The sequence below is a fragment of the Eutrema salsugineum genome, unplaced genomic scaffold (genome assembly GCF_000478725.1).
Source record: "Eutrema salsugineum unplaced genomic scaffold, Eutsalg1_0 scaffold_9, whole genome shotgun sequence".
NCBI classification, from domain to species: Eukaryota; Viridiplantae; Streptophyta; class Magnoliopsida; order Brassicales; family Brassicaceae; genus Eutrema; species Eutrema salsugineum.
Window position 1 is genome coordinate 1,693,643 of NW_006256342.1, and position 14,946 is coordinate 1,708,588.

The 14,946-nt window shown below is 38.4% G+C and overlaps 5 protein-coding genes across 5 annotated transcripts in view; 1 reads left to right on the top strand and 4 right to left on the bottom strand.

Moving 5' to 3' along the window:
* LOC112081647 (myb-like protein X) overlaps positions 1-1,980 on the bottom strand; it is a 6,242-nt gene extending 4,262 nt beyond the window's left edge. Inside the window, 4 exon segments of the mRNA XM_024148534.1 lie at positions 3-61; positions 64-1,213; positions 1,346-1,647; positions 1,833-1,980. Coding sequence (XP_024004302.1) covers positions 3-61; positions 64-1,213; positions 1,346-1,647; positions 1,833-1,980 — 1,659 coding nt within the window.
* A 465-nt stretch (positions 1,981-2,445) lies between these two features.
* Positions 2,446-3,324, bottom strand: LOC112087126 (glutamic acid-rich protein). The gene is made up of 2 exons (XM_024157126.1): positions 3,177-3,324; positions 2,446-3,077 (listed from the first exon to the last, which is right to left on the bottom strand). Exons 1-2 carry the CDS (start codon positions 3,322-3,324, stop codon positions 2,446-2,448), a joined length of 780 nt encoding a protein of 259 aa, XP_024012894.1.
* A 3,015-nt stretch (positions 3,325-6,339) lies between these two features.
* LOC18008449 (thioredoxin Y1, chloroplastic) lies at positions 6,340-7,687 on the top strand. Its single transcript, XM_006390095.2, has 4 exons — positions 6,340-6,569; positions 6,808-6,896; positions 7,117-7,294; positions 7,396-7,687. The coding sequence occupies exons 1-4, from the start codon at positions 6,381-6,383 to the stop codon at positions 7,459-7,461; spliced, it is 522 nt and encodes a 173-aa protein (XP_006390157.1). The 5' UTR covers positions 6,340-6,380; the 3' UTR covers positions 7,462-7,687.
* A 54-nt stretch (positions 7,688-7,741) lies between these two features.
* On the bottom strand, positions 7,742-8,453 carry LOC18008715 (egg cell-secreted protein 1.1). Its single transcript, XM_006390096.2, has one exon. It carries the CDS (start codon positions 8,238-8,240, stop codon positions 7,761-7,763), a length of 480 nt encoding a protein of 159 aa, XP_006390158.1. The 5' UTR covers positions 8,241-8,453; the 3' UTR covers positions 7,742-7,760.
* A 327-nt stretch (positions 8,454-8,780) lies between these two features.
* Positions 8,781-14,866, bottom strand: LOC18008546. Its single transcript, XM_024148537.1, has 15 exons — positions 14,622-14,866; positions 13,249-14,497; positions 13,053-13,121; positions 12,759-12,959; positions 12,617-12,676; positions 12,320-12,550; positions 10,969-12,159; positions 10,776-10,844; positions 10,487-10,687; positions 10,344-10,403; positions 10,048-10,278; positions 9,818-9,886; positions 9,502-9,711; positions 9,341-9,400; positions 8,781-9,234 (listed from the first exon to the last, which is right to left on the bottom strand). The coding sequence occupies exons 1-15, from the start codon at positions 14,733-14,735 to the stop codon at positions 8,951-8,953; spliced, it is 4,299 nt and encodes a 1,432-aa protein (XP_024004305.1). The 5' UTR covers positions 14,736-14,866; the 3' UTR covers positions 8,781-8,950.
* Positions 14,867-14,946: the final 80 nt, after the last annotated feature.

Here is a 14,946-nt window from a genome sequence, read left to right on the forward strand (position 1 = left end):
GCGTCAAAATCATCTTTGGCATCTGATTCTCGTTGGTCAATATCTCGGACATTTCTGAAACATCATCATCACCAAATTCTGTTTCCTTATCTGCAATTTTTTCTTCCCTCCCTTGAGTTTTCCATTTTTCGAAAAACTGCCTCTTCTCATCAGTTAGTTCTTGGAGCATTTCTTGTTCACCGAGCATTTTTGGTCTATATGGTTCTTTCTCCTCTGTTATTTCCGTTTCTGCAATATTTTTCTCCTCTTCCTCTTCATTATTTATTTTGCTTTTCACCAATTCACGGGTCTTGCTTTCTTTATCGCATCTTGCAGGTTCCTCCAACTCTTGAACCTTTCTTGCACCAAATTCATTAATCTTTTTCCCCGTCTCTACAGTTTTCTCTACGTACTCTTCTTGCTGATTATTTGTTTCCTCATGGGAATTTTCTTGAGTCTTGTGTTTTCCTTCACATCTCTCTTGAACTGGTTTCGGATTATCATCCCCTATATTTGCCTCTGCCTCTGGAGTTTTCTCTTGTCGTTTTTTTCCTTTAGAATGTTGTTCTTCTTTATCTTCTTTCTTCTCTACCAGTTTATCTGATTCAAACTCCTCAGCTTTTGTCTCAGTTTCTGCAATGTCATCTTCTCCAATCACTCGTGTTCTCTCAATGTTTGGTCTGAATCCTTCTCCCATTTTCATATCAACCTCTTCTTTCGCATCCTTATTTTTCCTCTCCATCATTACAATATTTTCTTTCTCTTGACCACCTGTTTCACTTTCTTCGTTGTGTCTCTCTGGTTCTTCATCCCCTTGAACCTTGTTCAAGCCATCATCATCATCATCATTACCATCAGTCGTTTTCTTTTCCATTTCTCTGATTTTACTTGTTCTATTTAGCTCCTCATCAGGTTCTTGTTCTTCAATCTCCTCAAATGCTGTAGATTCAACGTCATCACTTTTAGTCTCTACTTGTGAAACTTGCTTCTCCATCACGTCTTCCTTATTTCCTTGTTCTACAATGTCTGGAAGATTTCTTAAGCTACTGTCCTCCCTCTCTGTATTTGAATCAGCCAAATCTTGTTGACCAACTGTTGCTTCTTCTGCGAATTCCAAAATCTTGTCTTGTTCAATGATCTGCTGAATCTTTTCTAAGTTATCATCCTCAGTTTGAGTTTTTTCTTCACACAGACCTCCACTGAAACCCTTTTCTTCACCGTCAGAAACTTCATTCTCTCTTTCTTTATTTTCCATCATTTCTCCAACTCTCTGAATCTGAGAGTGTTCATCAGATTCTTCTCCTTCTACATTCCCCCCTTCAACTTCTTCTCTAATCTGTCTTGTTTCCTCTGTAGCTTCACTCACATCTCCAGAGTCCACTCTTTCTTCTTCTCCTTCTTGCTCAAGTTTAAATCCTGAAATCCCCTTTACTCTTTTGGGCATTGTGATGGTAAGAGTCGCATCATTATCGTCAAATCTGGCTTTGATCATGTCTAAATCAACAACATCTGGAATCAGGAAAACTTTCCTGAATGCCCTTAATTCAACTTCTCTCTTCCATGCCATCCATCTAATCAAAACCATTTCTTCAACAGGTTTTCTTCCTCTTATCGTAATCCGATTCCCCTCTTTGTTTATCTCAATCTCAATACCTTTCTTTTTGAATCCTGCCCCAAATTAACCTTCTCTAATCAGTTTTTTTCTATAATCCTTTAGAACAATAAAACCTAAATCAATCAACCCTAACTATCCCACATCATCCATCGAAATCAAGTCTTTGAGCACACACACACAAATAAGAAAGAAACAAAAAAAATGACAAGAATTCAAGAAAATTGAATTAGTTTATTACCTTTTAGATGAATGATGATGATGAATCTTGAATCGGTTTCTTGAGAAAGCACTAGAGGACCAAATGGGTCTTTGGAGAAACGAAAATCGACGGAAGATGATACATCCTCTCTCGTTCTCGTGATTTTCAATCCTAATTCGAGCTCCATTTAATTAAACCCTAAATCCTCTGTTCTGATGATTCCAATGCTCCAATGTTCCAGTAAAGAGTAAAGGGAAGGAGAAGGAGTAAAATTAAATTCGTTACTTCCTCTTTAGGATTTGAAAATAGTCAAATAGTCAACGCCTTTTCTCTCTTGTTGCCTTGGAGCAAAAGTAACCGCTTGCTTTTGCATTTTTCTTTTCACACTGAACAGATACTAGCTATCATTAAGTTTATATATTGATCTTGACAGTTTATATTTTGTTCTATCAGCATTATACCGAATAAATGATTCCCGTATAAAACCATTTCAAATTCGAATTTTTCTAGTGGAGGACCAGTGAAACAACACAAACCTATCTCACATTACATATTACTCCAGATTTTTTCCTTACAGAGACAGATAACAAGAAAACTGGGTTCTGTCCTTTAAAACATCAAGAACCCTATCCTGAGATCCTAAGAGGCAGTCTCATTTTCTTCTGGACTGAATTAATTGAATAATAAAAACAATAATAGTCATAAGCAGAGTGGATCCTGCAACAAATGGAAAGCAACACTTTTTTCTTTTCTTCCTTTTTGGTTTACTATCTTCTTCGATTTCTTCTCTCTCTTCTTCCTCATGATCCCTTGTTTCTTCTTCCTCCAAAACCTCTTCTTCGATCTTGTCTTCTTCCTCTTCCCCCTCTGGCTCTTCTGCTGCTTCTTCCTCCTCAGGTTTAGTCTCCTCTTTGATTTCATCTTCTAGTTCTGATTTTTCCTCTGTTTTATCTTCTTCTGGCTCTGTTTCTTCCTCTGTTTTCTCCTCTTCCTCCTCTTCCTCCTCTTCCTCCTCTTCCTCAATCTTCAAACCCGAAATCCCCCTTATTTTCTTTGGCAATGTAACTGTTAAAGTCCCATCTTCTTCATTAAACTTTGCTTTGATCTTGTCTACATTGACGATTTCTGGAATCCGAAACACTTTCTTGAATTTCTTTATCTCTGTTTCCTTTTTCCATTCTACCCATTTTATCAAAATCATTTCTTCTACATGTTTTCTTCCGCTTATCTTAATCCGATTCCCTTCTTCGTTTATCTCAATATCGATACCTTGCTTCTTAAATCCTGCATTTAGTTTTCAATTTCAAGTTCTAATCAGATAAAACAAAAAAAAAATGCTCAAGAAACAAAAAACTTTTGAGAGAAGAAAATGTTTGCAAGAACCTTTGAGATGAAGAACGAGGAAGAACACAGAATCGGTTTCTCGAGAAAGCGAGAGCTGACCAAAAGAATCTCTGCAAACCCGGAAATCTGTAGAGGAAGAAACATCGTCTCTTGTTCGAGTAATCTTCAAACCCAATTCAAGCTCCATTATTTGAGTTTTTTTTTTGGTCCTTCTTCTTCTTATTCTTAAGCAGCATCTGTTTTAATTTATTTATATTAAAATCTCTCTCTGATCCACAGATTTTTGTTTTGAGGAAGGTAAGCCATTACATTCTCTGAATGCCCACACAAGAATATATTCGTTACTTCCTCTTCAGGAAACTAAAGAATGGAGTCCTGAATTTGTCTTTAGTTACTGCCAACGGTTGGGCTACTTTATATCTGTCCCAGTTGCGTTGGCGGGAAGTAACGGCTCTCTGTATATTAGTATTTGTTCTCCTAATCCCTATGTGATTTGCATTTTACAAAGATTGTTTATTTGGGCGAACCAAAAATCTGGAAAAAAGGAAAATCTATAGCATGACAAGAAGAAACAAGTTTGTCCCAATGAAAAGGAGAGGAGTTCAAATCAAGGCAAATAAAAACATACAAATATATGTCCACTAACCCTAAACAATATGAAATATATATATGTCTATTTTTCGTTATCAAACTCCTCCCTGGCCTCTTTGATGCTCCAGCAATGGCTCTCTACATCTGGATCCCCTTCAGCATCATCGATCTGATGTCTAGGGAGTATTGGTGAAGTAGAGACATCACTTTGCCTCTCCCAACAAAAGTTAAAGAGATGAATTGGCAAGTCACAAGTGGTGGAAGAGGAAACCGAGGTCGTGGGAACCGAGGTGGACGAGGTGGACGTGGCTAGTCTTAAGCATCTTAATCACTATATTCAATCGTAGCGGATGATGCGATTGCAATTGATGCATTCAATGTATCCAAGCTTTTTATTTCTTGTAATGTCTTTGCAAAACTGCATGATTTTGTATCATGGCTTGTAACTGGTTTCGTAATCAAATAAAATAGTTCAGAGAAAAAAAAAAAAAACTCCAGCGACCCGTCTCTACCTTAATTTTCCATCTTTGAGGTCATAACGGGCCGGCTCTAGGGAGTGTTAGTGAGGTAGAGACATCACTTTAACGTAACTATTACATGGGAAAAGACTCTACGTCTGGTTCACATTTGAGTTCTATAAATATTTGTTGCATTTTAATTGGGTTTTTAACTGTGGATTTACCACTTATGTATACTGATTTAGATGGATTACTAGGAAATTAAATATTTTTAAGGTTACGAGTGAAGATGGTGGTAGAGATGATACTAATTTTATTTAGTCTTATCTATTTATCTTTGTTTGATAAGTATATATGTCAAATTTGTAATCATCTAAAAGAAGAGCTGAATGTAGATCTTTGTAATGGTAATTAGATGTTTCATTAGCCTCCTGAGAGGGATGATATTTTGAGAAAAAGGACCGTTGTTCTTATGAGAAAAAAAAAAAAAAAAACATGAATTTGAGGGTAAAAATCCTGATTTATATAAAAATCCTGATTTTTACCAAATAACGGAGACAGTAGCAAACGGCCGGCTTAGTTTAAAGAGATACAAAATAACTTGTTTCAGCTGAAGAAACGTTAATAGAAAAACACCAGAATTTCAAAAGAACCATCCACTGGTTTAGCCGGCTTAGTGTCAAGACACAAAATAACTAACCAAAAGAGGTCTAAATATTAGAAAGATACCAGAAGCGCAAACACTTTTTACAAACCACTCACAACGTGTTTTGTTTGGTTCAGGTTCGTTTGCGTTTGAGATTTTTGACCGGCTTTGTCATGTGAGCAATGTTGAGCCGAAATTATTGAGCCCATTAAGGGTGAAGATGAAATGAAGTGTGTTGTAAGTGATTTTGTCCCACATCGGTGGATTAGTGGGAAAATCTGTAGTATATATATTAAGATATGCTTTATATATGTTCAAAACATGTGAGAGAGAAAAGAATAAGGCTCACGCGCGCCGCTGCCGCCGCCAAGCCAAGCCGGGCACGGGTCGTGTTGGTCGAAAGGCGAGTATTTTTTATGGGCGTTTTGGTCAACGTTTTATGTTGACTTTCTGCATATGTTTTGATTCAGTTAAAGAGAATATTGGATATTTATTATCCCTTCAAAAACGTATCAGATTGTGATTAATCACAGATTGCTGATTTCTCGCCTTTGACTATGCTAAATTTATGGCCGAGATTCGTGTTGACTAGCGGATTTCTTGGGATTTTTTGAGACTGCTCAAGTCTCTTCCTCCGCTATATATACACGACTTTTCTCTCATTTTTTAGATCTTACACCTCTCATTTTTCCTCTCAGAAATTCTCTCAGCAGTCTCTCTCTCTCTCTCTCTTTTATTTTTCATAAGTCTTCTCCCGAGAGTATAGTAGAATTATAGTTCGTTTAGATCCGTGTTTCTTAATGTTTCTTAATGCTGTTGAAAACGGATAAGTTTGGTTGTATCCTGCGACTCTTGAATTACAGAAACCCATCGCACTACAGGCAATTGAAAGAGTTAAGGAAGGAGATCATACTCTCGCCTCCATTCGTTTATATTTTTCTTAACGTTTATTTTTTAAAACTCGTATTTCAATTGCTATTTCGTAGTGTTCAATATTTATGGTTATACAAGCAATTCCTTCTTTGAGTGTGGCTTTTCTCCCATGTTCGAAATTCCACAGTTCAGGAACAGTGAACCGGCCACTTGGGTGAAATTCGTTCAGTTCCTCGAGAGCTCTCTTAACTGCGTTTTTGGCGTCTTCTCCCCACTCTTAGCTCAACTTCTTTAATTACAGCGTCTTTTTCATCAACAACTTCCTGCACCATAATCATGTTACAACACCAGAATTGAGGTTAGTTGTAATATAAAATCCAACTTCAATGCGGGTTTGGACTACAAAACCCGCATTTTATTTGGACAAATTTTATGGAGTCCAAGCTTACACCGGATTCTATTTGGGCTGAACCCACCGGTCAGAGCCCAATTTGACATATATGAGTTCGTGTTTTATGTAGGCCCATATTCATTAATTAAAAAATAAAAAGCACCCTGCACCCGTCCGTAGTGGATAATTATCTGTCATTTTCCCTTCAAAGTCTTTTTTTGGTCAAACTCAAATAGCGACTTTCCCTTGGTCATAATCAAAAAGATCGTTTTTCTGATTCTTCAATGGCGACCATTTCTCTTAGGTCGTCTACGATTCCCTCGCTGAGTTCGAAAGAATCGTCTAATGTTTCTTCTGCTTTCGCTTCGCGTTCTATCTCGCCCGTAAAATTTCAGTTTCCACTTCGTCCGGTTCGAACCGGAGACTTGAAGTATTTCTCATTATCTTCAACGACTCGATCCACTCCTCGCCCTGTAAACCTTCTTCTGTGCTTAAACTTGTATTCCATTGCTTCCAAAATTAGCTAAATTTTTGTTAAGGTTTAGGTTCTGTGTGTTGATCGAAATATTTAAGGCTTTTAGAATCGTTACTCCGCTAAATGATGCGTGAAACTGTCCCGTGATTGTCTCAGGGGTCTTAGAGCTATAGATATGGTGAAAATTATCCAATTTTAGTTCCTAGCTGATAAAATTTGTCGTTATTACAATTCAGATTGAAGCGAAGAAGCAGACATACAACTCGTTCGATGATCTGCTTGTGAACTCTGATAAGCCAGTTCTGGTTGACTTTTATGCGACATGGTGAGTCTGTCTTTCTCTGTACATTTCGAAATTTGGTGTCAGGAGGCATGGACTTTCAAATTAACCATGAAATGAGTATATAGTGCTTTGTATACGAGTGGTGTATTTTGGGATGCAGTGTAGTCAGTTTGCATATTGAGTTTATTCGTATTACAGATGAGTGGATTCGAGCTTAACTACTGGAAAGCGATTGAACCAGAATGTGATGTTTGTTTGGCAGGTGCGGCCCTTGCCAGTTCATGGTTCCAATACTCAGTGAAGTTAGTGCAACCATGAAAGACAAGATTCAGGTGGTGAAGATCGATACCGAGAAGTACCCGAGTATTGCTAATAAATACAAGATAGAGGCACTCCCTACATTTATTCTTTTCAAAGATGGGGAGCCTTGTGATCGCTTTGTATGATGAGTTCCTTGTGTTTGAATCTCCTTTGGTTTTTACTCATTAGGTTCTTTATCTCACTCACAAACTTTTTTTTTTCTTTCCATATGACTTACCAGGAGGGTGCTTTGGCAGCAAAACAACTCATCCAACGAATTGAGGATTCTCTGAAAGTGAAGCCTTAGTTATGGATCATGTTTTCTTTTTATTATTGGTATGTTTTTCTACTACCCTTGACCTGGTAAGGGCTTAGGGTTAGCCACGTTTTTCCAGTGATTTGTCATTGATTAACAAGAGAATAGTGTGTCTGGATTTGAGATGAAAAGAAGATTATGTTTGCCAGATTTTCAAAATTTGGTTGTGAGTGAAAGATCTTTTATTCTCAAGTAATAAAAGAGAAGCTATTTCTCAGCATCCCTCCCAAATTACATTAGATAGAAAATTTCTCTTAGCAAAAGCAAACATAGGCGCTGAATCCTGCGATTCAAGGGTTAGAAGATCTAACAACAGTTGCAGGCTTGAATTTCACGGACAGAGGCAGTGGTGAGGAGGCAAAAGCATGGTTGTCTGCGTCATGGTCATCACCATCGTTGTCAGAGTCATGGTCATCACAGTAACCTTGGAGCATGTCACCTTCTTGAGCAGTGAAACCAAGAACACCAATCATAGTAGGCCAACACTTGCTTCCAACGGTTCTTATAGCACCGCAACAGCCAGGGCCAATGTAAGTCTCACCGTTGAGGAAGAACATGATGAGCTCTCCAGAGCAGTGTTGGAGCTGCATCAGTGAGTCCCAGCAGTAACCTGTGTCTTCATCAAGCCTGAGCCGGTACACAAGGCTTGAGGAAGGAGAAGGTGCACCCACGGTTGGTTTCACGAGAGGTCGAGCTGTCACTGTGGAAGAAGCCACCATGAGCATGAGCGTCATTGTGAAAGTAACAATGAAACTGGATTGGTTAGCCATTTCTCTGCAGAATGATAAAGGAGGTAAAGATTAGGAAGCGAGTCTGGTTGATTTGATTGTGTTTGTGATGAGAAGTGAATGTCAACCTTAGAGAGTTTATATAGAGACACTTGGGCAATGACTGTTACAAGTAAATGGTGTAGTGAAAGGGCTAAAGTAATTACGAGGGAAACTCATTAGACACATCTTTATGAGATACATCAACTAGTGCTTAGTGGCGTATAATTATTGTAATTCAATCTGCGTTATAAATGGTACGAACATTTTACTATCGTTAATAAGCGAGCATACGTATTGGGTTAGTTTAGGGCCTAATGGACCGAATTAGGACCACAATGAGAAAGGCTTACCACATAATGATATTGAATTTAATTTAGACCGCACCTGGAGCTCACTTGATTCAATTTAAGCGCACCAGATTATCATTTCCGTCAAAATCTTTCAAGCTAAGTCTGTAAACGTCCAAGTATGAATGTGTACATAACATGTATATGTCTATTGGTACCTCTTGCAGCACAAGAAATCAAAAGGGTCTTAAACTATTTGAAGACAGCCAAAATAAAAATTTGAAAGGTTTATAGACTTAGTCGTAGAGCTAACGCAAGATAGGTTTGCCAAACACATAATACAGTCAGAAACTAAATTATTAGCAAACAAGGAAAATTTTAGACAAATCTCTAAAACGTGCATGAGATATGCAAATTAGTCTTCTAGTTCTTCCTCAAGTCTTGGAGCGGCTGTCTCTTTGATGTCCTTGGAGCTGTTACGTTCAGATTATCCACAATCTTTGAGTTTGGTGCGTTCTCTTTCATGTCTTGCATTTTAGGCTTCACTTGTGTTCTGTAAATCAACATTGGTTCTCTTCTTGCTTGCTTCTCAGATAACGCACCTGACTCACCAATGTTCAAATAATCCTTCCTGTTTTCAGATGACTCATTCCGGGTTTCTTCAAGACTTGGAGTGGTTTCTCTCTTAATCATTTCTTCTTCCGCTGCTATTTCAAAGAAAGTTAAGTGATTCTACTAGAGATTAGTCACTGTTTAGCTAGTTTGCTAACCTTTGTTGAATCTATGAGACATGATATCTGCTAGAAATCTAACCTTCCTCGTTTCTGCTGTTATGAACAGTGGATTCATCAGGGCCCAGGGGAATGTCTTTCTCTGCGAGAATGGATTAAATAGAAGCAGTAATTAATTTAAGAGTATCCAAATTAGTAGTAATGAACGCCTGGAAATTTCTTAGATGTAGAAAATAAATTTACCAGTAGAAATTGGATCAGTTGCTTCATCTTTAAGAAATTTGTGACCGCTTTTCTCAGATGTGTTTTTAAAATCTACTTCAGAATTATAACCCAATTGCTCATGCTCTGTTCCACCTAAGACGCATGTCATCTCAGATACAGAAGAGCCACCTGAAGAGTCCAAGTTCTTCGTTACTTTTGCTTCTATGAGCTCGTCTGCTTCATTATGGTCTACAAATAAATGATTGGGAATAAATGAACTATCTTGCACTTGTGTATGTCTCTTAAGGAACAAACGTTGTGATGTTGAAAAATTAAGTGTTAAAGTTGTACTCACCTGCTATTGCCATTTCCTCCAGTGCATCATTTATCTGGGTCTGAGTGTCTGTGGAAGGGGCAGATTCTTCTGCGTTTCAGGGATGAAGAAAGAGATAAGAACATTTAAACTCAACAGAGAGAATGACATACGCATAATAATTTTCAAAAAACAGAAGAAAAACTTATGATTACGCCATATGATTTAGACTATAAATTAACTCCATCATAATCTTAAGAAACTTTGCTCACTTGACACCATGGAACTGGTTCCAGCAACTTCAAGGTTGCTTGAAATTTCACTAGTTGTCTCGAAATCACCTTCAGCTGGTAAGGGAAGTACACAGGAGCTGAGAGGAACGTTTCTTTCTGTTTCCATAGTTGTCTCTGTCCCCTCAGTGTCAAAATCAAATAGATTAACTGAGTTCACATGTGGGAAATGCCCTCTGATTTGCTTTAATGTCCCTTGTGTGGCATCTAGACCTACAACATTTGTATTTTTCAGTGTTTTGCTGAATCTAAGAAACACAGATCTGTAAGAATCTAACCTTCTTCGTTTATGTTATCCTGAACAATGAATTCATTAGGAGTCAGAGAGGTGCCTTTCACTGTGAGAGTAACTGAGTAAAATCAGCAATTAGTGAGCACTATTATAATATAGTTAATATTGCTTAGATGAAAAGAAATATACCAAAGGGAGTAGCTACAAGACCAGTAGCTTCATATTCCAGAAGTTTGCGACCACTTTGCTCATCCTCCGTTTCACTGAAGACGCATGTCTTTCCAAAAACCGAAGGGCCACCTGAAGAGTCCAACTGGAGAATTTCCTTGTAGCCACTTTCAGAATTCTTCATTACCTTTGCTTTTATGAGCTCGTCTGCTTTATTATTATCTACAAATGATTGTAAATTACTTGAAATGCATGCTTCCAGGAACAACGTGTACAATGTTGAAAATAAGAAAGTTAATGTGCTAATCACCTGTTATTGCCAACTCCTCTGATGCATCGTTCATCTGATTCTGAATGTTTGTGGAAGGGCTAGATTCTTCTGCGTTTCAGGAATAAAGAAAGAGACAACAGAAAAACTTATGATTGCGCCATATAATTTAGACTATATTAAAAGGTTTCCGCAACTTCAAAGCTGGAAAGTTTACCAGTTGTTTCGGAATTACCTTTGGCTGGTACGGCAAGAATATCAAAATTTCTTTCTGCATCCATGATTGTTTCTGCTCCCTCAATGTGAAATTCAAAAAGATTCACTGAGTCAACACGTGGAGATTCTACAACCTTCTTTGCCTGAGAACTTGTTGGTTTAAACTCTGCACCTGCAGTTTTTTCCCCGGAGTTTAACTCATGGCTGTCAAAAACTGGGGATTCGATACTACCACTTGAATCAGCAATGGTGTTTTCTCTAAAATCCCGAGCAGCAACGTGACTTTCCTGAACCACATTATCGTCCTTCAACATAACTTTGAGAGAAGAAACATGATGGCTTTGATACTCGCTTGAGCCGGACTTACTATTACCAAATCGGTCCTGTCCAGACTCTTCCTTGAACTCCACTTCCTTTCGTTCATGCTTTCCAGCAGTGTGTGGTTCAGACTTTTCAAGAAGCTGGGTTCTCTCTGGAGGAACAAAAACAAATGACGTTTTGCAAGTGGCTGTTGTACTATCTATTATCGTTCTTCTTCCGTCTAGTCCAGAGTCCCCAGATAGCAAATGTCTCTCCAGGTTAGTGGAAATGTTAGATACAGCCAACAATTCCACATCCTTGCTTTCAGCTAGCTCAATGTCTCCCATAAGAGATTGGTCCGCAGAATCAGTGAGAACATCAGGCAAATCATGAGACCTAGCAGTTATATTTTCACCTTTCATCCCTTCATCAATTGCAAGCAGGAAGTGTTTCTCCGGAACAGTGATGAAAATGTCACAGTCAGCTTGCAATACCACAACCTTCTTTTCTTCACTTTTTGCCGCTTCTTCTAATTCAGACTCTTCCGGAAAGGGATGTCTTTCTGGGATATTGGTAGAAGCAGACTCATCATGGAACTCTGCAGCCACTTTTTCGGCAGTCTTTTCAGAGTCACCATACGCCATCAGAACTGTGTCTTGCTCCTGTTTCTCTTCACGTTCTTCTATCATAAGTTCAGAATTCAACTCATTAGTGTTTCTATCAACTGAAACTTTTGGAGTAGAATCCAAAACATTCTCAGAAAATATGACGGGTTCTGCAGCTTTGGTTTCGGATGTAGAAGGTGAGTCCTCAGCCATTCCTTGTGGATTCTCTAATTCAAATTCTTGACTCACAGTCTTCCTTTTCTTGGAAGAGCCTCCTTCTTCTTCAACATTATCACCACCTGCTTCTGCGTTTCAGGGATGAAGAAAGAGATAAGAACATTTAAACTCAACTGATAGAATGACATACGCATAATAATTTTCAAAAACAGAAGAGAAACTTATGATTACGCCATATGATTTAGACTATATATTAACTCCATCATAATCTTAAGAAACTTTGCTCACTTGACACCATGGAACTGGTTCCAGCAACTTCAAGGTTGCTTGAAATTTCACTAGTTGTCTCGAAATCACCTTCAGCTGGTAAGGGAAGTACACAGGAGCTGAGAGGAACATTTCTTTCTGTTTCCACAGTTGTCTCTGTCACCTCAGTGTCAAAATCGAATAGATTAACTGAGTTCACATGTGGGAAATGCCCTCTGATTTGCTTTGATGTCCGTTGTGTAGCATCTAGACCTACAACATTTGTATTTTTCAGTGTTTTGCTGAATCTAAGAAACACAAGATATGTAAGAATCTAACCTTCTTCGTTTATGTAATCCTGAACAATGAATTCATTAGGAGTCAGAGAGGTGCCTTTCTCTGTGAGAGTATTGAGTAAAATCAGCAATTAGTGAACACTATTATAATATAGTCAATATTGCTTAGATGAGAAGAAATTTACCAAAGGGAGTAGCTACAAGACCAGTAGCTTCATATTCCAGAATTGTGCGACCACTTTGCTCATCCTCCGTTTCACTTAAGACGCATGTCTTCCCAAAAACCGAAGGGCCACCTGAAGAGTCCAACTGGAGATTTTCCTTGTAGCCACTTTGAGAATTCTTCATTACCTTTGCTTTTATGAGCCCGTCTGCTTTATTATTGTCTACAAATGATTGTAAATTACTTAACTATATATGCATGCCTCCAGGAAGAAGGTGTACGATGTTAAAAATAAGAATGTTAATGTGCTAATCACCTGTTGTTGCCAATTCCTCCGATGCATCGTTCATCTGATTCCGAATGTTTGTGGAAAGGGTAGATTCTTCTGCGTTTCAAGAATAAAGAAAGAAACAACAGAATAACTTATGGTTACGCCATATGATTTAGACTATTTTAACAGGTTTCAACAACTTCAAATTGGCTGGAAATTTTACCAGTTGTCTCGGAATTACCTTTCGCTGGTAAGGCAAGAATATCAATTTTTCTTTCTGCATCTATGATTGTTTCTGCCCCCTCGATGTCAAGATCAACAAGATTCACTGAATCAACATGTGGAGACTCGACAACCTTTGTTGTCTGAGAACTTTTTGGTATAAACTCTACACCTGCAGTTTTTTCCCCGGAGTTTAACTCATGGCTGTAAGAAACTTGAGATGCGATACCGCAATCAGCAATGGTGTTTTCTCTGAAATCCCGAGTAGCAACATGATTTTCTTGAACCACACTGTCTCCCATAAGAGAGTGGCTCTCAGAATCAGTGAGATCATCAGACAAATCATGAGAGCTAGCAGTTATATTGTCACCTTTCATCCCTTCATCTGTTGCAAGCAGGAAGTGTTTCTCGGCACTAGTGAAAATGTCACAGTCAACTTGCAATACCACAGCCTTCTTTTCTTCACTTTTTGCCGCTTCTTCTAATTCAGACTCCTCAGAAAAGGAATGTCTTTCTGGAATATTGGGAGAAGTACACTCATCATCGAACTCTTGCTCCTGTTTCTCTTCAGACGCCATCAGAACTGTGTCTTGCTCCTGTTTCTCTTCAGACGCCATCAGAACTGTGTCTTGCTCCTGTTTCTCTTCACGTTCTTCTTCAATAAGTTCAGAATTCAGCTCTCTAGTGTTTCTATCAACTTTTGGTGTAGAACCCAAAACATTCTCAGCAAATATAACGGGTTCTGCAGCTTTGGTTTCGGATGTAGAAGGTGAGTCTTCAAACACTCCTTGTAGATTCTCTTTTTCAGATTCTTGACTCACTCTCTTCCTTTTCTTGGAAGAGCGTCCTTCTTCTTCCACATTAGCACCACCTGCTTCTTCTTGATCAAACTGAACAAAGGCTCCATCTTGTGCAGATTCAATATCTGAACATCTCTTGGGTGAATTACTCATTGCTTGACCCAACTTATGATCTGCAGTTCGCTTTGAACGATTTAGACGCTTAGCAGGTACTAAAGTTCCTGTCTTGGATTTAGCTGCGAGCCGCGTGGACCGCCTTAGGATAATTCCACCTTGTTGAAGATCTTGAGCAGTCCCTTGGCTGACATTTTTCTGCTTGAGTTTCTTAACAGAACGACTGAATTCGAAAACTTGATTCTCACTCTCAGGACTGAATGTTACTTTCTTAGCCTTTTTGCCAACAGCTTGATTCTCCTTGATACCATCAGGCGAAATCGTCGTTTCCGATACAATTTCTTCAGTTTCCTTCTACGTAAAACACACACAAAAACAAATGATCAAAACCAAAATCATTCTCTCTTCGACTTTCGCTTCTACATTCCCAAATTATGAGAACCGCAAAAAAAAAATGTATAAAGATCATTGCAATCACCTCGAAAACAGAAGCGAGTCGATTAGCCATCTCAATATTCTTCAAATTTGCAGGGATTCCATGTTTCTTGCATAGAGCTTGTAGATCTTTCCTCTTCATTCCACGAAAATCCATCTCCAACGAACAAAACAATTTTGAAATTCTTCTTTCCCCAGAAATTACTAACACCACAAAGTGAAGGATTATATACTGAATCGTTAGAATAGTTGAGAGATTGAATAGAAATTTAAAGACAATGATAAGCGTCTCTGAATTTTGTATCGGGAATGTATTTTGTGGGATAAATGTTTCTAAATTCGAATTTTGCCAACCCCGCTCTCGTAAA